The sequence below is a fragment of the Nicotiana tabacum genome, chromosome 9 (assembly GCF_000715075.1).
Source record: "Nicotiana tabacum cultivar K326 chromosome 9, ASM71507v2, whole genome shotgun sequence".
NCBI classification, from domain to species: domain Eukaryota; kingdom Viridiplantae; phylum Streptophyta; class Magnoliopsida; order Solanales; family Solanaceae; genus Nicotiana; species Nicotiana tabacum.
Window position 1 is genome coordinate 53,897,329 of NC_134088.1, and position 24,224 is coordinate 53,921,552.

Here is a 24,224-nt window from a genome sequence, read left to right on the forward strand (position 1 = left end):
TACTATACTTTTTTGAGTGTAGGTACTTTTGATTATCGTAATACTAACGTGGTACAATTGTCAAGTAATTGTAACACAATTGGATAAGTATCAGGAACATTGAAGTTGATTAATATGCCAACATCTCCGATAATTGTGAAATATAAAAGTATCATCATAACAGAACATACGCCAAATATAATTGAAGTAGGCCAAGTTTACCAAGACAAGCAAACAACTATCAGTGCAATGAAGCACCATTCTGTCATGAATAAGTTTCAATTTAGGGTGAAAAGGTCTAGTGCAAGAAGGTAGGGACATTTTATTTGTCAAATTCATATTGTGTATAAGTTGTAGTTTTTATATATATAAATTATATATAAATTATTTAAAATAATTTGTTGTGCATAAACAGACTCGTATTCTATAGCTACAATTTGCATAACATTTTTTGAATTATCTTTATTCTGTAGCTATTGCCTCGTATGTGTTGGGGACAATTGTACGCGGCACTTCAAGTCCACCAGCATAAATGAATCAGCATTGTTCAAGGTTCAAAAATTCAACAGCTTGTACACATGCTCTTTGATGGACAACATATATATACAACGCAAAGCTACTGCCATGGTAGTTAGCAGCATGGTAATGCCAAAATATGTGGATCCTAAGACAATATACACACCAAAAGACATACAAACTGATATGTTGTTGGAACATGGTGTGAACTTAACATACATGCAAGCTTGGAGAGCAAGGAAAAAGACTTTGGAATTTTTGAGAGGTCATCCTGCTGATTCCTATAGTCGCTTACCGAGTTATTTGTATATTCTGGAGAAGACTTATCCGGGGTCGGTAGTGAAATTGCAGAAGACTGAAGATGACTGTTTCTTGTATGCATTTGTTGCACTTAGTACGTCAATCAAAGGTTAGGAGCATTGTAGGCCAGTTGTAGTAGTCGATAGTACCTTCTTGAAGTCGACATATAGGGTAATCATCCTAATAGCTAGCACAATGGATGCATTAATGTAGATTAATTGTAAAAATATTGTTATAAAGTTATTTCTGAAACTGTATTTTTTATATTTTCAAATTTTATTACTGTAATTGAATTTCTTTTTGCTACCTATGTGATGGGTAGCATATTACCACTAGCATACGTCATTGTTGATTCAGAAAATGACGCATCATGGAGGTGGTTGTTTGAGCAATTCAAACATGCATATGGCGAAAAACCAAATATGTGTGTTGTTTCAGACCGGAATGAGAGTATATTGAAGGCAACATCTACTCTTTATACCGCCATGCCACATTATGCTTGCATGTGGCATATTTAGACAAATGTAAGGTCAAAGTTCAAGAAAGGCCATCTAAAGTTAAGTGAATTGTACTTTGACACGGCACGATCATACACACTTGATGAATTTAATGAAAGAATATCATAGATTGAAGAGATCGACATACGTGTTAAAGCATACCTATACGATATTGGCTATCACATATTGTCTCGGGTATATGCTACGGTGAACAGAACATGAACGATGACATCAAACATTGCAGAGTCCTTGAATGCGGTAACCAAATATGCGAGAAAGCTGCCCGTAGTTGAACTATTAGAGTACATGAGGACTCTTCTTGAACGTTGGATTAATGAAAAGTTATTGAATACAAAGGGTACGTTCACATACCTTGGGGGGAAATACAACAAAGAGTTGGAGGATAACTGGACATTATCGCAGAAGATGAGAGTAAGTTATGGACAATAACATCAGATCATTGATTTAATCAAACTAAATATATACTGATAATTGTAGATATGTTGTTGTATAATTGTATTTATTTTGTCTTGTATCTGTTGTTGACAACTTGTTATGTGTTTGTAATGAAATTGTAGGTGAGGGCTTCAACAGATTACATCCATACTGTGATAGATGGTGTGAAGCGCTTCATTGTTTGCCTTCAAAACAAGAGATGTAGTTGTAGACAATTCCAGCTTGATGAACTTTCTTGTTCACATGCTTTGGCAGCTTTGAGGCACAGGAACGAGTCTTATGAAAACTATTGTTCTCTTTATTACACGAGGGAGAGCCTTCTGCAGACTTATGAAATACCAGTAGACCTGCTACATGATGAAAGCAAATGGAATGTGCCACAACATATAGCTGAAGAAGTTGTAATGCCACCTACTGGGAAATGGCAGTCAGGGAGACCTCAAAAATAAAGATACAAATCATATGATGAAGTAAATGCAAAGAAATACAAGGGTTCATGTGGTAACTGCGGACAAGAAGGGCATAACAAAAGATCTTGTAGGAATGCTCCCAAAAAAAAAAAAAATTGATATAGTATTAAAAAAAAAATTATTGAGTACTGTTGATGATAATCTGTCCTTTAAGATATATTGAGTTATATTTGTTATATTCTGGAGAATTATAGTTGTGGTGTAATTATGTTGCTAATTTGAATAAAAATTGTCTCATATGATGAATGTTTGGTAAACAGATTTCAATTCTTAATGCAATTGGTTTGTAGTTGTTTTGTTCAAAAACTGGGTTTATTTATTACTTTTAAGCTTTTCCTAACAACACTGCTAAAATTGAATAGATTCTATATTTTTGTATAGTAGTTGTAGACATAATTATAGTTATGCTGTAAAGAAATTATATAGTACCAATATCGAGATCAAGTACTAACAACTTTTAACCAAAACAAATGCCACAGATATTTTCTATTGTAAGTAGTAGAATTTTGGACAAAATAACAAAAAACAAAAAGTAAAACAATTGTAGCACAAATCTTCTATAAATTAATTCTAGATGACTTGTTCTTAATAAATAATTTTCTTACAACTTTAATACAATCCAGCTACAACTAAACACTTTAACTATAATTTTTCTACAGAAAAGGGTAACTAATTCTTTTTGTTCTAGACTCGTGTTCTCTCCCTCACAGCTGGTGCACCTTTTCTTCGTGCTAATTTGTCAGTCACCTCACTTTCACTAATTGCACCAAGCTCTTACTTTTTTCTAGCATAATCCCAAATGAGCGCTCCATGGCGTCTATGGTGTTGATCAATATCATAAAGGTCTTCCTTTGAAATTGATAGCTCTCCAATGCTGACATATTCTGCAAATACTGCCATGTATACACCACAGTCACTGCAAAAAATAATAGGAAAAAAGATTTAGCATTCAATGTAAAATACAATTGGTTAAATTGAAGGAAAAACAGTATATACAGTGATCCTTCTTTTTGATGGGGTATCTCACCGACCAACCACTAAATGTTAAGAGGGTCAGTAAAACCTTTTTCAATATATGCCTTTGTGTCTTGTAGTTGATGTCTGGATGCTTGCCATAGAAGCCGGTGCATGACAAGTAGAGGGGGATCATAATAGCAAACTTGTCGACAATAGATTCAACAAGTTTGTGATTTCGTGAATAGACCATAGAATCATAAACATATAGAACCCTATCGGTAATGTCAAACACAACCAACAACTAATGAAATTTCTCCACAATGTTTATGGGCATAATCATAAAATCAAAATTTTCCCATGCAATATTTGCAAGTAATCGGTACCCCAATATGTATTCAGATACGACGTCATGGGGTTTGACAACAGCAAGCTTCCTATCGGCAGGAGCATTAATGTACCTCTCATAAATTTGTTCAATTCTAGTCTTGAAGATACAGTGAGTGGTTGTAAACCGTATTTTATTTTCAGGACTATACTTTCCTCTTTTCCTCAAATAGAATAAAATAACATCAATGTGCTGTGAAAAACAGATTTCATTATTTCTCAATACTGAATATAATTTAACTACAATTTTTAAATAAAAAATCTACAGATATCTAAAATAACAAAATACTACAGCTAATCATTAAATTCTGCCAAGGTATGAGTGTACCGTGTTGTTGAGGATTTGCCCGGGATGTGCCAAAGTATAAAACTAGTCCTTTTTATCAACTTTCTCCACTCCAAGATCAAACCACGGGTTGAGCTTGTTATCTTTTAAAGTATAAAGCGCATTATTCCTATTTAAAGATATAGCAAGTACAATTAATATGTAGTTTCAATTGAAAATCTATAAATTGTATGCACTCGATAATATAAAAAAAGTGTATAATCTAACCTCTTTGAAACTGTGCGGTACCTAAATATAACCACTTATTAAACTCTTTCAACAAGTCAGGATCAACATCGTCACCAATAACCTAGTAAATGGATGCTTGATATTGAAAATTGGAGGAGGTCCAACATAAATGCTTTCCCCAAAACTGAAATAAGGGAGAAAGAGGAATCTGGCATGCTTTCCATGAACCCTTGTTCTTCCTTGATGCACAGGGGTTGTTTTATCTTCATTAACCTCGCCGAACTTAACAAACTGTGAGAAGTTCTCTAGCAGCTCAAAATCATTAAGTGTTACTGCCCTTTTTCCAGACCTGGAGTCATTGTCCGAATCACCTATATTGATGAAGTCGACTGGCTCACCTACAAAATCAAAAACAAAAGAACAACATTGTATGTTGGTTGCATCTGAAATTTTGAAAAAACTGAAACTTATATGAAAGCTGTTGTTTTATTCCTACAATTATATTGTAATATATAATACTACTCAAATTTTCATTGCAATCGTCTCCTTGTTGTATAATATTTGCTTCTTGAATTGGAGATTGCAAATGCATAGTTTCTTTCTCCTCATTTAAATGCTCTCCTTGTATGCCAACTTTTGCATCATGTTTTGGAGAATGCACATGCATAGTTTCCTTCTCTGCGACAACAAATGTGTACAACTTAATAAAATTGTAGATCATTTGTAGTAAACAGAAATAACGCTGTAAATAAATTGTAGTTAATTTATTAAAATATTTTTCTGTAGCTGAGATGTAATATGTATTGTAAAATATGGATATAAAATGTACTAAATGCCTCTTGAAATGGGAAAGATAAGTCAACACCTACCGGGCATGATATAGGAATATTCTCCTCTTTTTGAATGTCAGACATGTGTCATGTATCTAAGACAATAATTAAAAATATAATGTAGATTATTTATTGATAATTTAGGCTATATGTAGATATAATGTAGACTATTTGTCATCATATTGTGTTAAAATTATTAAAATACATGTTTTACTGCTGCTGCCAAATACTGGTTTAGCACTACTGCCATGATTCTGTTGTTTGTTCTTTTCTTTGTAATGCTCATCATTTTTCGTAGAACTGCCAGTAAACTACAAGCAGAATTTGTTTGGCTATATACTTTATGAATGCTAATATAAACATAAACATGGTAAAAATTATTGTCCAAAATGAATATATTTCGAATGAAACCTTAGCATCAATTGCCTGTAACACAGACTTGATGGAATCATTGAGTAGCAATCGAATGCTACCTAGTTCTTCAAAAGCCTAACGAACGAACGAACCAGTGTTCTGACTAAAAAATGGAGATTTTACTACTACTACATTCCCCAGTTAGTATTTGATGACCACTTTAGCGATGAAGAAGAGAAGAAGGGATCTTTTTATTTCTAAGCCCATTACGTACTACTCTGTATTTGATGAAATTATCACCAAATCTCTTAAGCTTCATCCTGATCCTAGTGGATTAGAGAGTTTTGAATTATGCATCCCTTTTAAATATGCTTCAACAGCGATTCCTGATGTGAACAAATGGATACTCTATTTATCATCTTGGAGGAACAATATCAAGAAATTAACCTTAATCTACAATGAGGTATGGACCAGGGATGTTATGGATCGTCATAAGTTACCCACCTATTTCTTCTCTTTGCTAAATTTGACATCCTTGAAGCTCCAGAATGTTGTTCTTTCGCCACCGCCAGATTTTAAAGGCTTCCTTAATCTCGACGAATTTATACTTATTGGGGTTGGCTTTGCAGACAACTGTTTTGAAAGTTTTCTTTCCAGCTGCCTCCTTCTTACAAGGCTAGTGCTACATGGCTGCTCTGGCATTCATCATTTTAATATAAGTGGTTCTAATCTCAAGAGTTTGTCCGTTGAGGCGGACGATGATGAGTTCAAATCAATCTCCTTAGAGAAGGCTCCCAACTTGTCTTAAAGTTTCTGTTTCTCTAGATCATCAAACGGTTGCTATAACCAGTCCTCCTGATCTCATCATGTTTGTGCCCGGTAGCTCGCCTCAAGTCAAAATACTTCGTCTTGATGGAATGTTTCTGCACTACTTACCAGTTGATCCGGGTATGCTATCTTTAGAGATTCTTCAACTCAAAGGTGTAAACTTTATGGACTTCAATCAAACATCTGCTCTCCTCTGCTTGCTTGCAAGTGCTCTGAATTTGCAACAACTTCATATCGAGGCAGCTTCTACAAACAATCCAAACCAGGAACTACAAGTCTCTAGTTTTCTAAAACATCAGTTGGACTACAAAAGTTTTCCCCTTAGCAAACTTCACTTTGGCCAAATTAACCAAAATCTCGAGTTTTATTCCTGAGGATGAGTTTATCCGGTTCCTTCTCATTAGCTTGCCATCACTTGTGACAATGAGCATCGTGGTGCACCCACAAGTTCAAGCAAAAAAGGCATTGGATATGGCTACAAAGCTGCTCCAGTTTAGGCCACCATCAGCAGTGTCTATAGGATTGTCAATGGAACGGTGAACAGGATATCAAGAAAAAGGGTTGTAATATGTCATTTTTGTATTAATCCGGATGGAATCTGAAATTAATTGCTGAATATTACTGTATACGGTCGAAATAGATTTCGGCCTTCCTACGTTCGATCGAGTTCGAGTGTTAAGAAGTCGGAATGAGATTTTGGGAGTGAGCTCTGAGGTCGGTACTAATGAACCTCGAGCCCGAAGGTCGCTCGAGGAGGCGGCTCGATAATCCTATCGAGCCCGTGACCGAATCAATCCGCAAGGCCGCAAGGCACTGCTTCGAGGTCGGAAATGCGCGACGCCCATCTCGAAGGTCGAACTCGATCCAAGACCGAAGGGCCCGACCCAATAACGAGTTCGAGCTAGTATCGAGTTCACAAACAAGAGCCGTTGCAACCACACCAAGAGAGAGAATCTTGACGGGAATCAAGGAAGAGACAAGTCATCATAGGCCTTCCACTACATGTTTTATTTTATTGTATTTTGGTAATGACCCTCTTCTATAAAAGGGGAATCCTTGTAAGCTAGAGCAAGAAAAGAAAGGGAGAAGAAGATCACTTCTTATATTGATAGTTATCCCCTTGTGCTTGTTTTACTTATTCATTCTTTTCGCTTATTATTTTCATCCTCACAGTCAATGATACACATTCTTCCATTTTTCTATGCGATTTATATCGAATTGTATCACATATCCTTAGAACCATACACAAATCTAACGTTATCCGATTTTTTCGGTAAACAATTACTCCCTCTGTTTCAAAAAGATTATCATGTTTTGAATCGGTATGTAATTTAATAAAGAAATGTTGACTTTTAAGATTTGTAGTCTAAAATAAACCATATATATTTGTGTGCTTGTAAATCATTTTATTAAGGGTATAGTAGTAATTTTATAGTCAAATTGTTACCAAATATAGAAAGATGATATTATTTTTGGCACGAACTAAAAAGAAAAACCTGACAATCTTTTTTAAACGGAGGGAGTATATGTTAATCGTTAGTATTCAGAAAGAAATAGGGGACAACTGCAATGGTCTTTATACTTTCTTAATTTTCTTTCTAAATTTTCTGCATATTTTTGTACTTCCGTAATAGCTTCTGTTGCTAAGTGAAATAGTTCGAAATCAAGATACGCAAGTAACGCAACATATGAACAATACCAATATGCTATGAATTTCTCGACGCCCTAATATGCTCTGCCATTTAACCAGTACATTCCTTTTTTTTTTTTTTTTTTAAAGTTTTGTTGATTTGTTGGTTGTAGGTTAAGTTGAATCAGTCGCTTGTGGATGCTTGGCTGTGCCTAGGTAACTGAATTTAGACGAAAATAAAGGAGCTTTAAATGGTGAGTAAACTTATCCGTAATTCCTTATCCATCGAACAGCCCCTAAGTAGAGCTGTCAAAATGGGCCGGTCCAGTCCAGCCCAACACAAGCCTCTTGGGCTTTTAAATTTGGTGGGCTAGGCCGGCACGGTCCGCCATATGAATGGACCTTAAAATGGCCAGTCCAACCCAGCCCTAAGAGGGTCGCGGGCTAGGGCGGGCTGACCCTTCATTTTTAAAAAAAATGAATTTCTTTAAATCCTTAAATATTTTTTCGTGACATAATCGATTAATCATGTAAACAACTTCTGTTTGCGTACAAAAAGCTTGATATTTGACGAGGAATCTCGTAATTGAAATGCAAATTCTCTATATCTCTAGCTAAGGGTGGCATGTGGGCCGGTTAGGACCGGGACCGGTACAGAACCGCAAGCCCACATGGGCGGTGGGCCTAAACGGTCCTAACCGGATAGGACCGGGACCGTGGGATGGTGGACCGGGTAGTGGGCCGGTCTCATAGGCGAGGCCCGCTAGACCGGGACCGTTTGGGACCGGGACCGACTGAGAAGTGGGCCGGTTCAAGCGGTCCTAAACGGGCCCAACGGATAATTTTTTTATAAAAAAAAATTTGACCGTTTGGCCATTTAAAAACTAGCCGTTTGGTCTGCCAAAATAACCGTTGGCTATTTGCAAAATAGCCATTTAACCCCCCAAATTTTGTTTTAACCCCAAACTTTTTATAATTACACTTTTTCCCTATTTTCAACTATAAATACCCCCTCATTCTTTCATTTTTCTCACAAAATCATCAATCTCTCTCTAATATTCTTCTATAATTGCTTACTTAATTGTTACAATTTGTGCAAAATTGTGAAGTTGGTGAATTGAAGTCTTCAAGTCTTCAACGATAATTATTTTTCAACAAGTTGTTCGTCAATTCGGTAAACTCGTTCCAACTCTTAAGTTTTAATATTATAGTTTTGTTTGTTTTATTTACTTTGCTTGATTAATTAAGATGGCTTATTCCTTAAAAATAATGTTTAATAAAAATAAGGAAAAATCCAAGAGTGGTGAATCTAGTGGTCAATCTGTTCTTCCTCCACTTTTCCCGGCTCCCCGGCCCAAACATGTTACCCGTCCTACACCTCCTATTCTTGATAGCGATAATAGTTTATTATAATTTACCGAGAGTCAATTTTGCCATAATATTGCACCCGGTGAACAATTAAACCATGAATATATGAATACTCTTTATGGTAATCCAACTATTGATGAAAATGATAATGAAGAAATAGATTTTGATGAAACACAATCGGATGACGATACACCCACTAGTCCTGCTCCTGAAGTTAACCCAATTAATAATAATCCAAATGATCTCCCGTCTGACCCTCCTGTTACTACCCCTACTTTTTCTAGACAACCTTCTAAACGGGCAGAAACATATCTTGTTTGGCCATTTTTTACTCAACTAAGAGAAAAAAATAGGGCTAAATATAAAACTTGTGGCAAAGAGTTAGTTTTTAAATATGTTGGAAGTTCGGGAGGGGAGGGAGAGGGGGGGAGGGGGGAAGTTTGACTAGACACATATTGCTACACCCTCAAGATAAAGCTAGATATTTTCGTATGAAAGCTTTGGCCGAGGGGACAAGTGCACCTAGTCAGGCTGACCTTAATACCGGGTCAAATCAATTTCAACCGGGAATTAATACTATTACCGGTGGTATTTTATATTATGATCCAAAAAAAAATCGGGAAGAATTGGCAAAAATGGTTACTGTTATGTGCTTACCCTATAGTTTTCCTTCTAACCCTCACTTTGTGCATTATATTAGAAAAGTTTATAATCCTACTTATAAAGGTTTTCCTCGCACAACCGTAAAGAGTGATATTTATAAATATAAACATGAATATGAACAATATTTGCGCTATTTATTTACTCATATAAATTATCGTGTTGCTATTACAACTGATATTGGTAGAAGTGGTAATGACTGTGATTACCTTACTGTTACCAGTCATTGGATTGATGAGGATTGGATAATGCAAAAGCGCATTATTGCTTATAGAATAATTAATTCACGTCACACATGGGCAGTTTATTTCTAGCACGATTACAGATATTTGTAGATATTTTTGCATTAGTGATAAAATAATGTCAGTTTCAATGGATAATACTACTAGTAACACAAATGTTGTAGCCTTGCTTACCACTACACTAAGTCCTGCATTTAGTAACATTTTTCATGTTAGATGTATTTGTCATATTTACTATTTAATCGTGGGTGATGGTATGCGAATTTTAAATGTTGAAATTGAAAAGGTTAAAATGGCTCTTAATTGGCTTTTTTTATTCAAACCGTAGAAGTAGACTTAGAGAATATTTTAAAAGATGCGATGAATTTGGCCTAAGAGAAAGAAAGGTTCCTAAACCTTGTCCAACTAGATGGAATTACATATATGAAAGTTTAGTTATTGCATATGAATATAGAAACCCCATAAACTCAACGTTTAATACTCATGTAAGTGATGATGATGAGCACCTTACAAATGCGGATTGGGCTAATGTTAAAATACTTGTAGATTTTTTAGAAAAATTTTATATTACTACAAATAAATTTTCTGGGCAATATTATCTTACTATTTCTAACTGTTTAGTTTATATTGCAGAACTTGCAAATTTGTTTGATCATTTTTCAGAGGGTGGGAAAATTTATCAACTTGCTATTGATTCCATGAGAAAAAAATTTAAAAAATATTTTTTCCTATTCCCCCTATTTATGGTGTTGTTGCATTGTTAAATCCTACTATGAAATTAGGAGGTCCTCAATTTTGGTATGAAACTGTTTATAATGGTTTAGAACTTGAAGATGAGGAGTTGTCTAAACTTGCGGATGCAATAGCCTCAATTAAAATAAATGTTCAAATTATTTATAATGCTTATCAAGTTGCATTAGATCATGCTAGACCAAATGTTCCAACTCCTTCTTCTTCTAGTTCTCAATCATCTAAAAGAACTGCGTGAGTAAGAGCACTTAGTGCTTGGGCACGGTTCAGGGGTTCTCAAGGTTCAAGTACTAGTGATTTTTCACAACTAAATGAGCTTGAAGTTTATTTGTCACAGGGAATTGAGGAAGTGAATCCCGACGGCTCCTTTAATATTTTGGAATGGTGGAAGGACAAAGAAAAACACTTTCCGATTCTTTCAAGGATGGCTCGAGACATTTTAACTATTCAAGTTTCAACATTGGCATCAGAGAGCACTTTCAGTCAAGCAAGACTTCAACTCGGTGATTATAGAGCGTCTATGAGGGAGAGCTTGGAAAAAATCAGTACTTTTCAGAGATTGGATCCGTTCGGAAAGAAGAAATTTTGGACTTGCTAAATCACAACCAGAGGTAGACGAAGCTTATGAAGAAATACTAGCTGAACTTGCAGAGGATGATGCTTCGCCTGGAAGCGGTGATGGCCAAGCTTCATTTCCGCCACCACCAACGAAAATTCCTCCGGACCTTGAAAGATTTATGAAATTTATAAGAGATACCATGTAAATTAATATGTAACTTGTATTTTGGCACATCTTGATTAGTTTTTCTTTCTTCTCAATGGTGGTATTAGCACCTTGTTGTGCTCATTCCATAGGGGGGAGGAAGACTAAGAGGATATTGCCATAATTTTTTTAATGCTATAATAAAAATATAACGCATTGCTTTGAATATCTCTTTACAATATTTTTATCTTTTTATATATCTTAAGCTATACATACATATATATATATATATATATATATATATATATATATATATATATATATATATATATATATATATTATAACGCATTGCTTTGAATATCTCTTTACAATATTTTTGTCTTTAAATTTGAATTAAAAAATTTAGGTGACAATTCTATAATATAATTTACTAGGAATTGCCTTATATATTTTTATTACCATTTTTTTTCTCTAACTTGTATAAAAATAATTTAAAAAATAGAAAGTATCCGTTGGGCCCACTTGGGCCCGCTTAGGCCCGGGACCGGCCCACTTAACACGGGACCGTTAGTTCGTGGTCCCGGTCCCGGACCGGTTCCAACAAGAAGCCCGCGAAGCCCCGGACGGCTTAGGACCGGACCGCCTAGGACCGGCCCACTTAGGATCGGGCCCGCGAAGCCACTTAGGACCGGGCTCGGCCCACATGCCACCCATATCTCTAGCTCTTCTTTTTTAAAGTTACATGAATATTTTCTTAATACTTTTCTTTCATTTTTCTCAGATTCAGGGATTGCTTCAATAAGTTTATATGCTGAGGTTTTTTAATTTAGGATTAACATCATTTGCTGATTTCATCATTATAGTCCATAAAATTTTTAAAATTTCTGAAATTTATTAGCGGTCTATTTTTTTTTTTTTATGTATTTAAATTGATCTTTTTCTATACTGATGAGTAGTTTAAATATTAATAATATATTAAAGTAATCCAAACTTATCATTGGCCACATAAAGTAATATTTTCTTTTGAAAAAAGATTATTATTGGCCACCTAAAATTTTTCGAGTTCGTTATTAATTAAGCAAAAGAAAAACTAATTTTGTCATATTGCAATCATGTCAAAAATCTAAATTCTAGTTGATATGGAATGGTAAATGAGCAATCTAGGGTTGGGGAATGAGGATTATAGTTAATAATTTTTTTTAGTTTTTACTTTTTTAAATATTAAATATTTAATAGTTAATTAATTTAAATTTAATTAATTTTTGGTCCATGGGCCGGACCAGGCCCATCCTCGATCAAGCCTCAAGGGCCAGCGGGCTGACTTGGGCCAGACTTATAAGCCTCAGTTTTAAATGGGTTCAAAAAATCCTGACCCAAGTCTACTAAGTAGCGGGCTGAATTGAGCTGTGAGGCCAAATCCATTTTGACGGAGTGATTTTTTCTAAACTAAAGGTGGATTAAGTGCAAAAATGAGTTTATCTCGAGCAATCTCAACTTATTTACGTAAATCAGGCCACCAAAAAAGAGTTTATCTCTGTAAGATGTCCAATAACTTTTAACTTGTTACGTAAATCAGGCCAGCCAGTCCCTATGGCTTTTAATTAATCCTCACTTCTGATTTATCCTATCATATAATAACCTAGTATTAGATTCTTTGACAACATTATATCACAATATTACTAATAGAAGGAACTGCATTATACACAAGAACCATTCCTACGCTGAAGCAACCAACAAGTGTATATGGATAGTCAAAGGAAGCCGCACCGGAGGCTCAAATATCACTGATAAAGATCTTTTGGGCAGATGTTTGAAGGGCACAATTCAACGCTCATGGTCAAACTAGCTCATAATTTTTTTTTGGCTTATTTATGTGTTTCGTAAAATTTAAAATGTTTATAAGCTAAGTGCTTATAAGTCAAAATAAGTCATAAGCTATATGTTGGTCACCCTTATCAAATTTCAGCTTATAAGCACTTTAATGTTATATGTTACTATTCTATCCCTAATATTATATCATAAGTTCTGAAATATACTTTATAAAATAATATTAATTCCGACCTTCTTCTTATCGTCATTCTTTCACCTTTTTCATGTCTTTTCTCCAAATTCAGTAACTATTCAAGTTTTGAAGCTTTTCTATGTCAAAAGCAAGTGAGAAAGCTGCTCGTTTATAAATCATTCTTCTTTCATCTTCTTTAACTTAAAGAAATTGTTTGCATTGTTTATTACATACCAAACTTTTGATTGCAACTCGTGATTATATTGCTGCGAATATTTATGATATTTGGATGTTTTAATTTAATTAACAGAAACAAGCTTTCATTAATTGCATATTTGTTATATACAAATATTTTATGTACTTTTTAAGTATGTTTTACTCACAAACTTTACTCAAAATATTAATTATTATATTAAAGATTATGATTGTTGTTTAACTTATCATAAAATAATTTATATTTATAAAAATCAATTTTGTGTTAAAAGTATAATGAGACATAAATTATTTTATTTGAATCAACTTTTAATTTAAAATCTTGTAAAAATTACGTTCTAGTAAATAACTTTAAGGGTGTTTAAGTTATTTCAACAGAAAAAAATACTTATCATTATTTTTTCCCAAACATTTATGCTGCTTATTATTAGTTTCATCACTTTTATCCAAACACATAACTACTTATTCATTAAATCAATTTCAGCACTTAAAAATACTTTTAAGCCATTAATACTTATCAACTACTTTTGATCAGCTAAGCCAAACGGACTCCTATGTCTTTTCTCGGAAGTTCATGTTTTAAAAAAAACAGTGGTGATGAAGTGAAAAGAAAAGGTAAAACCTTATCTGCACCAGGTATTTACACCCAATCAATTAAAAACTGAAGCATGTTACTTTATTGCCCCTGTGATTTGCGAAAGTGAACAAAAATGCCCTCCGTTTAAAATTAAGGCTACTAATGCCCTTACCGTTAGTAATTTGGGCCATCAATGCCCTTTTCACTAACGGATCCTATTTTCTATTTGTTTTTTATTTTTCTATATATTAGAAGAGCTCAGGTTTCGACCTGTCAGTTTCATGTCTTTTTTGTAAAGCTCGAGGGTAATGTAGTCATTTTGTATCATTTCCTATCAATGTTATACGCGTGGCTTGATATGTCAAAAAAAATTACGTGTAATTTATATGTGACTCCAGCTGTATTTTAAAAATTAACATATTAGATTTTCCATTACTGCATCTGAATACACGGCTTCTCCCTGTTTGTCTTCTCGCTCTCAAGTCTAGCTGCAGGTACTTTTTCTTTTCTCCTTTTTTCTTGGTTCTTCCTTCCCTTTGGGTCATTATTGTTAGCTTTGAAGTTTAATGGTTCCTGATATCTTCTCTCTCATTTTGTCATATTCTGAAGTTTAGTGGCTCTTGCAGGTTCTCTTCATCTGTTTCTTCTCTGATTTTTCCCAAATCCCTTTCCCTTCTCTTTTTTTATTTTGGGTTCTTTTCATGATTTTTAATTTTGCAATTGAATCGGGTGGAAAAACTTTATTTTTAAGCTCTAACCTTGCTGAGTTTTGAAATTCCGTGCTTTCCTGGGTGCTTCACGTACTTGTTAATTTTGCAATTTCAGGGCTGTTATATGTTGCGATACTTAATAACTGTTCATTTTATCACCCAGATAGTATAAATTTTATCACCCAGATAGTAAGGTATTTATATCATGCTACTCTTGATCTTCTTTTGTCTTTGTTTTATTCATCTAACTCTCATTGCCGCTTTGTAACTCTTTTTATTTTTTAGATGGTGTGTAGCTCTTTTTTCATAAAGTTCAATCTTTTATGGACTCTCTCGAATATGGGTCTGCAGATAAGTTAAACTGGAGAAGGAGCGCTAACAGACATAGAGGCGAAGAGGAACAGAGAAGGAGAAACATCACGAATACACATCCGTAATCTATATATGTAGTCCAGCAGAATCCACCTTTCCAGAAAGTTTTCACAAATTGAAGGTAATCAGGTTTAGAATTTGGGTTTGAGAATTGCCCTATGCTATGTTTATGCTTTGTGAATGATATCTTCTGCTAATTATAGTAGAGCTTAATTACCCCAATTTTTGCCACAAACAACAACAACAACCCAGTATAATCCACTAGTGGGGTCTGGGGAGGGTAGTGTTTATGCAGACCTTACCCCTACCATGAGGTAGAGAGGCTGTTTCCAATAGACCCTCGGCATACTTCCCTCCAAGAACTCCCCACCTTGCTCTTGGGGTGACTCGAACTTACAACCTTTTGATTAGAAGTGAAAGTTGCTTACCATCATAGCAACAACCCCTCTGATATTTGAATAATAGAAGTTTTGCAATAACGATACTTCCAATGCTTCATAAATTACTATGTTATTTCTTTCTGTAGAACATGGATTTGAGTTGATTTTCTTTCATTCAAAAGTAGAATTGGTTAGCGTAAAATTTGTGGTATCTGTGTAAGACAAACATAATACTTTGTGATGATTGTTAATTATTTTTTTTCCTTTGCGGGTAAACTGTCAAGTTTTAGACCATCCACTAAGGGAACTTTTGTTGGCCGACTCTATTATTTGAGTACTTATATCTAAGATGGAAATAGTTTTCCCTTCATGTAGGCAGCCGCAGGTCAACACTTGACTTGATACTGGAAAGAAAATTTTCACACGCAATGACTCTTTGTGGGTTTTTCCTAATGTGTGCTTAAAGCAATAGTGAAGATAAAGAAATTATTGCAAATATTTTGCTTATAGCTTTATCTTTAGAGCAATGTATTCCAAGTCTTTGGCCAATTTTATGACTCTATTTAGTATATTGAATCAAGAATCAGGTTTTTTTTATACGTTCTAACAATAATTTCGGTTAACTTTGTCTTACTTTTGCAGGTGGTATTTCCTATGATGACGTCCACACTCTAGAGGAGATATATTGTCTGTGTGAAAGTTAAACAAATGCAATTCAATACTTAGTCAACTAGAATATAATCTTAGGAATTCCTGTTGTTAAGAAAACTAATTAGATACTCTTCATTTTTCTGCAAAGGCTGCCTTGATTGACATTTCCATTCTATGGGAAAAACTTATGCCGGGCAATTAGGTATGATGTTTCTACAGAAAAGAACTTTATTAGTGTTGACTATGCTTAAGATAAGTTCACACATGAAATCTAAGTTCTGCTTTCATATTGTAGACTTGGAGCAGAAATTTAATCATCAAATATACAAAATTTAATCAAAAAGGACCATACAATTCTCAAATTTTTGGCATTTGCCCTAATGATTGAGGAGATTGGTGCTTTTAATTGGTTGTTCTCCAAGTGCCTTTTCCATGGCAGGAGAAGATCGATATAGTTAGAGTTTCAGTTTAAAAAAATAATATTATAAGATTGGTAGGGAGAATAAAGACAAATGGGAACTTACAGCTTTTGTAGGTTCTTGAATGGGGTCAAAATAATATTTTACCTGTACGTTGGTTTCTCCCCAACCACCTTTAAATTGAGTAATTTTGAATTAGTATAATATTCCATTGACAGAGAATATTAATCTTGGAATTAAATTAGAAGATTACCATCTCATTTGTGGTGTAGACTAACCCCCACATATTAAGGTTAGAAGTGATGTATTTCTTTATGCATAGAATATACAAAGCAGATAATACTGTTACGTCTTTTGAGTTTAATATGCTATAGAATCTTTTTAGATTGTCTATAGATGAGGTAGGTGGTTATGCAAGGTGATTAAATGGCTAGCAGCGAATGATATATAGAACACAAAAGGATTTTAAATGTGAACTGATTTGGTCTTTTAGACATATTGCCCGACAAAATAGAAAAATTAATATGAATGCACCGATAAGAATTTAGAAGCTCATATTAATCAGAATGAACATAGGAGCTCAGAAAACATTAGCACAAAAGGTAAAGGGAGTGTTCTGCAAATCTCCCTCAAATACATATTGTAACGATCTAAATATGTCCCCCAGTAGCATGTTTGTGGTTCTTCATTACTTCACACTGTTGGTTTGTTTTTGGAAAGAAACAGAAAATGCTTTCAAAGGAGTAGAACATCATTTCGACCTTTTCTTGATTTTTTCCCGTACTTTAGTGCAAAATAAATAGTATGAATCAAATGCTAGATTCTATTGGCGATGCCACAATTGAGGGAACCGCTTTCTTTTATCAATAGCTATAACCACAGTGTGCTTTTGCTTATTTACACCACACTGATGATTTGATTGGAGGATGGCATTGAATTCTACTGGTCTATGTCGGAATGGGGGATAGAACTTATAACACATTCTATGATGATGCGCTTCATATCATAATGAATAGTTATGAGATAACGGAAGTAAGAACTAATAGTTTGTTATATAACGGTGTAGCTCATGTGATAGAATATACAAAGCAGATAAAACTACCGAAAAATCAGATAACGTTAAATTTATGTATGGTTTTAAGGATACGTGATACCTTTTGATACAAAGATAGCAATACGAGTATTCTTGACTATGAGAATGAGAATAACGAACAGAAAGAATGAGTAAGATGAAATAAAACAAGCACAAGGAGATATCTTTGTATAAGAGAAAAGATCTTTTGTTCCACTCTATTTAATATCTCCATAGCTTACAAGGATCCCCCGTTTTATAATAGAGGGTCATTACTTTATTTAAAATAAAAAATAATAAAATAAAGCATATAGTGGATGACACATGATGATTTGTCTTTTCCTCGATTCCCGCCAAAATTCTCTCTTGGTGCGGTTGTAACGGCTCTTGTCTGTGAGCTCGATACTGGCTCGAACTCGTTACTGGGTCGAGCCCTTCGGTCTTGGCTTGAGTTCGACCTTCGGGATGGGCGTGGCGCATTTCCAACCTCGAAGCAATGCCTTGCAGATCGATTTGGTCACGGGCTCGATAAGATTATCGAGCCGACTCCTCGAGCAGCCTTCAGACTCGAGGCTCGTTTGTACTGTCTTCGGAGCTCACTCCCAAAATCTCACTCCAATTTCTTGCCACTTGAACTCGATCGAACGTAGGAAGGCCGAAATCTATTTCGACCGTATACAGATAGTCCCCTCGTTTCTCATGAGGGATGCGGTGGGAATCGATATGATTTTTGATGGTTCGATCGGGTTATAAGATGACGTTTTAACAGGGATCGATTATGACGTATGTGATAGCTGTCCCATCGATTTAGTCTTTCAAGGTATTTAATGCTTGTTAGATGGCGGTCGACCACCTCTGATATTGAACTGTCATAATGTGAGCCTATAAATAACCCTTCCATCTAACATTTACCACTTTTATGCCTTCACTCTTCTAATTTTTCTTATCTTTTCTCTCTATTTCGTCACTTGCAGAGCCATCTACACCAGAGTTTTGGTGTCATCAATTTTTCACTTTCCTTTTCCTTTCTTCCTCTCATATCAATGGCCAAAACTTCGAAAACTGTACCTCAGAAGGAGAAAGCTTCTTCTTCACGGCCGTCCGGCGACAAGGCGCCGGTGGAACCGTCCACCTATGACTATGTTCCCGGCCCGTGTACTATGAAGATCGATTTTAAGGTTGAGAATCCTTCATCTGTTCCGGGTCGATGCGAGCACGTGCCGATGTACATGTGCTCTATAACGGAGGGTCATCTCGAGGCCGTTAGGAAAGACTGCAACTGGGGTTCCGAGGTTGTGTTGCAAATTTCATCCCCCGAAGAGAGCGTCATCACCCATGTGGAGGGGTTTTTAAGTGTTTACACTTATCCCTTCACGTTGGGTCCCGTCGAACCGGTGATCATTGATTTTTGAAAAAGATATCAGGTCACCCTCGGTCAAATTCATCCCTCTTTATGGCGTATGGTAATCCTACTTCGCTTTTTCTCCATCAAAGCCGGGGGGCTGGATTTTTCCTTGAATCACTTCATACGATTGTATCGGCCTCAAATCTTTCGAGGACTAATCAGACTTCATCGTCGGGCATCGAAGGCTTTGATGTCGAGCATCGACGAAGACAAGGATCGGGGTTGGATAGGCCGTTATATTCGGGTGAGGATTCGTGACCTTATTCCGGAAGAGAAGATGCCATTCCCCGAGGAATGGAATTTCAACCGTAAGTGGTTCTCATAAGACGTTGCTTTTCGTATTTTTTTTCGATTTTTTCTGATGTCTTTCTCCGATATACAGCTGCCCCTTGGATGCCACAAGCGGTACCCAACCTCGAGGATTGGGTTCGGAAGTTAGCCTCGACTTTCTCTTATGCCGAACGCGCTTGGTGTGATTTGGCAAAAGGTAGATGGGAGGCCAAGAATCATGGTAAGGTTTTACTTCTCGTTTACTTCGAAGTGTTCTTTGTGCTCCATTCGTTACCGATTTCCTTTCATGCAGGTATAACCAATAATGCCGCTTTGAGGCCTTCGAGCGGTGAAGAAGGAACCAAGTCCCCGGTACCGAAACCGGGGTAAGATAAGAAGCGAAAAGCTGCCTCTCGATCAGAGGACCTCAAGCCCAAAACTCAAAGGGTGAGGAGGAAGGCAATTGCTCTTCCGATTGACTCGGTCCAACGACTGAGAGAAGAATAAGAAGAAGAAGAAGAAGAAGAAGAAGAAGAAGAAGAAGAAGAAGAAGAAGAAGATGCCTCGGCTTTGGTGATCTGATCTGCGAAAGCTATCGAGGTCACCAGAGCTCCTGAGCCAATGGCGGCTGTACCGGTCGGGGTCGGTCTTGGAATCACGAGTCTTGATCGAAGCGCCCTGAGGGATTCTCTTGGGGCTATGACAGTGGGTCATTCGCCTTCCCTTCCAACCTTTTCTGAGGAGGCGTTAAAGGAAGCTCGAGAATTGAAGACCCCCGATATGGGCGGAGGCTCTAGTGTAGGGGACCCTTTTCGGGATTGCTTTACTGGAGTCGATGATGCTTCCGATATTGGTGACGCTTATCTTCTACTAGAAGAGGCCCAACGTTTCATTACTCGGGTAATAATTTTACTATACTTGGTTTCTTTGTTCTTTTCCAAACTTGACTTGTGTTCTTTCCCTACTGTGCAGGCCATTAATAGGTTTCGAGTCGACCTTAGCAGTGTGAGGTCGAGCTTCAGAAGGTCTCGGGGGAGAGAGATGCCCTGCGGCTTCTTTGCAGCCAAAAGGACGAGGCTATAAAGGACCTCCAAGCGGATTTGGCTAAGGTTCGTGAAGAAGAGGCTGAACTCAATAAGCAGGTGAGCCTCGTTCTGTTAAAGTATGGGCTTGACTCAACTGTGGAAGTTAACCCTTCGTTGTCTGAGCTGCAGCAAAAGGTTGGAAAGATCGAGTTACTTCGGGAAGAAGTTGATCAAATCAAAGCTAAATGTAATCGGTGGAAGGAGACTATAGACCGCCTGGCTGCGGAAAAAGAAACCATTTTGACCAAATTATTATCGGCCGATGTTCAACTTCGAAGCGTCAAGCAAAAGGGTTTGGCTCAAGCTAAGAGGATCGAGGAGCTTGAAGCACGACTTGCTGAGGCCAGGGCAGAGGTTGAGTCATCAAAAGTTATGGCGGATAAGTCCATTGCCGTGTATCAGGCTGATGCCGAGGCTGCTTAGATAGAGGCACGAGAGGCGGCGGATACTGCCGACACTCGAGCGCATTCGGTTGCCGAACTTGCTAAATGTAGGTCTCGGAGGGAGACCCTCGAGGAGATACACGCTCGAGGTTTCGACCTTACTGAAGAGATAAAAAAAGGCTAAAGAGCTCGAAGCTGAAGCTGAAGTCTTGGCTTCTGATGGAGATGATGATCATGATGACGGTAGCAAGAGCGGATCCGAGGACGGGGAAGAGCCTGACAGAGAAGCAAACGCCCCTGAGGATGACCAGGAAGCTTAGTTCTTAATTTTTTACGTTTGTAATCAATCATGTAGACAATTTTGTATATAGACAATTTGGCTGACTTGCTTCTGTTTCGTGAAGACTTTATACGTGCCTTACAAATGTTTTCACAAGGATTTTAACAATTTAATCAAATTTGGACTTCGTAGTCTCTATGATTGATTGTTTTTTCAGACTCGAAGTGACGTAGCCCTTAGGCTTACTAGTTGATTCAATGATTCGAACTCGAAGAAATATAGCCCGTAGGCATAATGGTCGAGCGAGTGCTTGCTCGAACTCGTAATAAAAGTAACCCATAGGATTAGTCGTCGAGTGAATAATTCGAACTTGAAATGAAGGTAGCCCGTAGTCTTAGTTGTCGAGTGATTGATTCGAACTTGAAGTAATGTAGCTCGTAGGCGTAATGGTCGAGTGAGTGCTCGCTCGAACTCGAAATGCAAGTAGCCTGTAGGCTTATTAGTCGTTGAGTGAATGATTCGAACTCGAAGTAAAGTAGCCCGTAGGCGTAATGGTCGAGCGAGTGCTTGCTCGAACTCGTAATAAAAGTAGCCCATAGGCTTAATCGTCGAGTGAATGATTCGAACTTGAAATGAAGGTAGCCCGTAGGCTTAGTTGTCGAGTGATTGATTCGAACTCGAAGTAATGTAGCCCGTAGGCGTAATGGTCGAGTGAGTGCTTGCTCAAACTCAAAATGCAAGTAGCCTGTAGGCTTATTAGTCACTGAGTTAATGATTCGAACTCGAAGTAAAGTAGCCCGTAGGCGTAATGGTCGAGTGAGTGCTTGCTCGAACTCGAAATAAAAGTAGCCCATAGGCTTAGTCGCCGAGTGAATAATTCGAACTCGAAGTAATGTAGACCGTATGCGTAATGGTCGAGTGAGTGCTCGCTCGAACTCAAAATGCAAGTAGCCTGTAGGCTTATTAGTCATTGAGTGATTGATTCGAACTCGAAGTAATATAGCCCGTAGGCGTAATGGTCCAGTGAGTGCTTGCTCGAACTTGAAATAAAAGTAGTCCGCAGGCTCAGTCGTCGAGTGAATGATTCGAACTCGAAGTAATGTAGCCCGTAGGCGTAATGGTCGAGTGAGTGCCTGCTCGAACTCGAAATGAAGGTAGCCCGTAGGCTTAGTTGTCGAGTGATTGATTCAAACTCGAAGTAATGTAGCCCGTAGGCGTAATGGTCGAGTGAGTGCTTGCTCGAACTCGTAATAATAGTAGCCCATAGACTTAGTCGTCGAGTGAATGATTCGAACTCGAAGAAATATAGCCCCTAGGCGTAATGGACGAGTGCTTGCTTGCTTGAACTCGTAATAAAAGTAGCCCATAGGCTTAGTCGTCGAGTTTATCTTAATTCTGATTGCATAATAAATCTCCAAATAGAGGAATTTTTCTTGGATATAAGATATCGGTAAAGAGGAGGACTTTCTTTGCAAGTCATTATACATGTGTTCATGTTTTACGTCTGGGTTCGGGCCAACTACATGAGCATGGTTCGTTTTGACCATTTTGGCTGTTACAACTTTTCCTACTGGAACCCCGTTGTAGCGAATTAACTTTCTTGCATCAGAACTTGATATATTTGAGGGCTAATGCCCCCCAGTATTCGAGTTTGATTGTACAAAGGCCTCGGATACTGTTGTAAGTGCAGCATGATCATTGGTTGCCTCATTAAAAACCTTGCCGAAAAAATCATTTGGGATAAAACCGGTCTAAGGAAAAAAGAGTGCAACGCGTGCTTTCAAGCGAAGGATCCATCTTAGCTCTTGTTCGGACTTCGGCAGGGGTCAGTTTTGAAATGTAAATGAATATGGAAGGGTTGTACCTTAGCAGTAGTATCATTTTAGATGTGACACATTCCAACTGCTTGATAGTTGTTTGCCGTTTATAATGCAGAGCCTGTACGATCCCTTTCCGACGTTCTCGAGAACCTGATATAGTCCTTCCCAATTTGGTCCTAGTTTTCCTTCGTTCGGATTTTGGGTATTGATGGTGACTTTTCTTAACACTAAGTCCCCGAGATTGAAATGGCGGAGCTTGGTTCTTCGATTATAATATCTTTCGATTCGTTGCTTTTGGGTGGCCAATTGGACGAGAGCAGCTTCTTGTCTTTCATCCAATAATTCGAGGCTGGTATTCATAGCCTCGTTATTTGATTCTTCCACCGTGAATCAAAATCTGGTACTGGGTTCACTGATTTCGACTGGTATCAATGTTTCAGACCCATATACTAAGGAGACTGGGGTCGCCCCCGTACTGGATTTTGACGTTGTCCGATATGCCCAAAGGACTTCAGGTAGGATTTCTCTCCATTTTCCTTTAGCGTCGTTCAACCTCTTCTTTAGGTTTTGAATGATAGTTTTGTTCATTGATTCAGCCTGTCCGTTCCTATTGGGGTGGTATGGTGTTGATAGTATCCTTTTTATTTTGTGATCTTTAAAGAATTTTGTTATTTTGCTGCCAATAAATTATTTCCCATTGTCACATACTATTTCGGTGGGTATCCCGAATCGGCATACGATATGATCCCAAATAAAGTCTATAACTTCTTTCTCTCTTATTTTCTCGAATGCCTGCACTTCAAACCATTTTAAAAAATAGTCAGTCATAAATAAAATAAATTTGGCTTTACCTGGGGTCGATGGCAGAGGGCCGACGATATCCATTCCCCATTTCATGAATGACCATGGGGATAGGACTGAGTGAAGTTGCTCTCCGGGTTGATGGATCATTGGCGCAAATCTTTGACATTTGTCACATTTACGAACAAATTCCTTCGCATCTTTGCCCATATCGATCCAATAATACCCTGCTCTGATTATTTTTTGAACTAATGTATCGGCACCGGAGTGATTCCCACAAGTGCCCTCGTGCACTTCCCGTAGGATGTAATCGGTACCTCCCGGACCCAACCATACTGCCAATGG

General features: G+C 37.1%; 2 protein-coding genes and 1 long non-coding RNA gene across 3 annotated transcripts; all 3 read left to right on the plus strand.

Moving 5' to 3' along the window:
* Positions 1-1,517: 1,517 nt before the first annotated feature.
* Positions 1,518-2,197, plus strand: LOC107796995 (uncharacterized). The gene is made up of 2 exons (XM_016619830.1): positions 1,518-1,724; positions 1,871-2,197. Exons 1-2 carry the CDS (start codon positions 1,518-1,520, stop codon positions 2,195-2,197), a joined length of 534 nt encoding a protein of 177 aa, XP_016475316.1.
* A 3,286-nt stretch (positions 2,198-5,483) lies between these two features.
* Positions 5,484-7,939, plus strand: LOC107797002 (uncharacterized). Its single transcript, XM_016619838.2, has 4 exons — positions 5,484-5,994; positions 6,083-6,360; positions 6,490-6,576; positions 7,889-7,939. The coding sequence occupies exons 1-4, from the start codon at positions 5,484-5,486 to the stop codon at positions 7,937-7,939; spliced, it is 927 nt and encodes a 308-aa protein (XP_016475324.2).
* A 6,792-nt stretch (positions 7,940-14,731) lies between these two features.
* Positions 14,732-16,638, plus strand: LOC107802898 (uncharacterized). The gene is made up of 2 exons (XR_001651913.1): positions 14,732-15,434; positions 16,336-16,638. It is a non-coding gene; the product is annotated as an uncharacterized LOC107802898 (long non-coding RNA).
* The last annotated feature ends 7,586 nt before the right edge of the window (positions 16,639-24,224 follow it).

Excerpts from the sequence above, each read along its gene's own strand:
- LOC107796995 (XM_016619830.1), top strand. The coding sequence starts at position 1,518 with ATGACATCAAACATTGCAGAGTCCTTGAATGCGGTAACCAAATATGCG. Across the intron at positions 1,725-1,870 it reads CATTATCGCAGAAGATGAGA|GTGAGGGCTTCAACAGATTA; the intron begins GTAAGTTATGGA and ends ATGAAATTGTAG.
- LOC107797002 (XM_016619838.2), top strand. The coding sequence starts at position 5,484 with ATGAAGAAGAGAAGAAGGGATCTTTTTATTTCTAAGCCCATTACGTAC. Across the intron at positions 6,361-6,489 it reads ATCCAAACCAGGAACTACAA|CTTGCCATCACTTGTGACAA; the intron begins GTCTCTAGTTTT and ends CCTTCTCATTAG. Across the intron at positions 6,577-7,888 it reads ATGGCTACAAAGCTGCTCCA|GTTAAGTTGAATCAGTCGCT; the intron begins GTTTAGGCCACC and ends TGTTGGTTGTAG.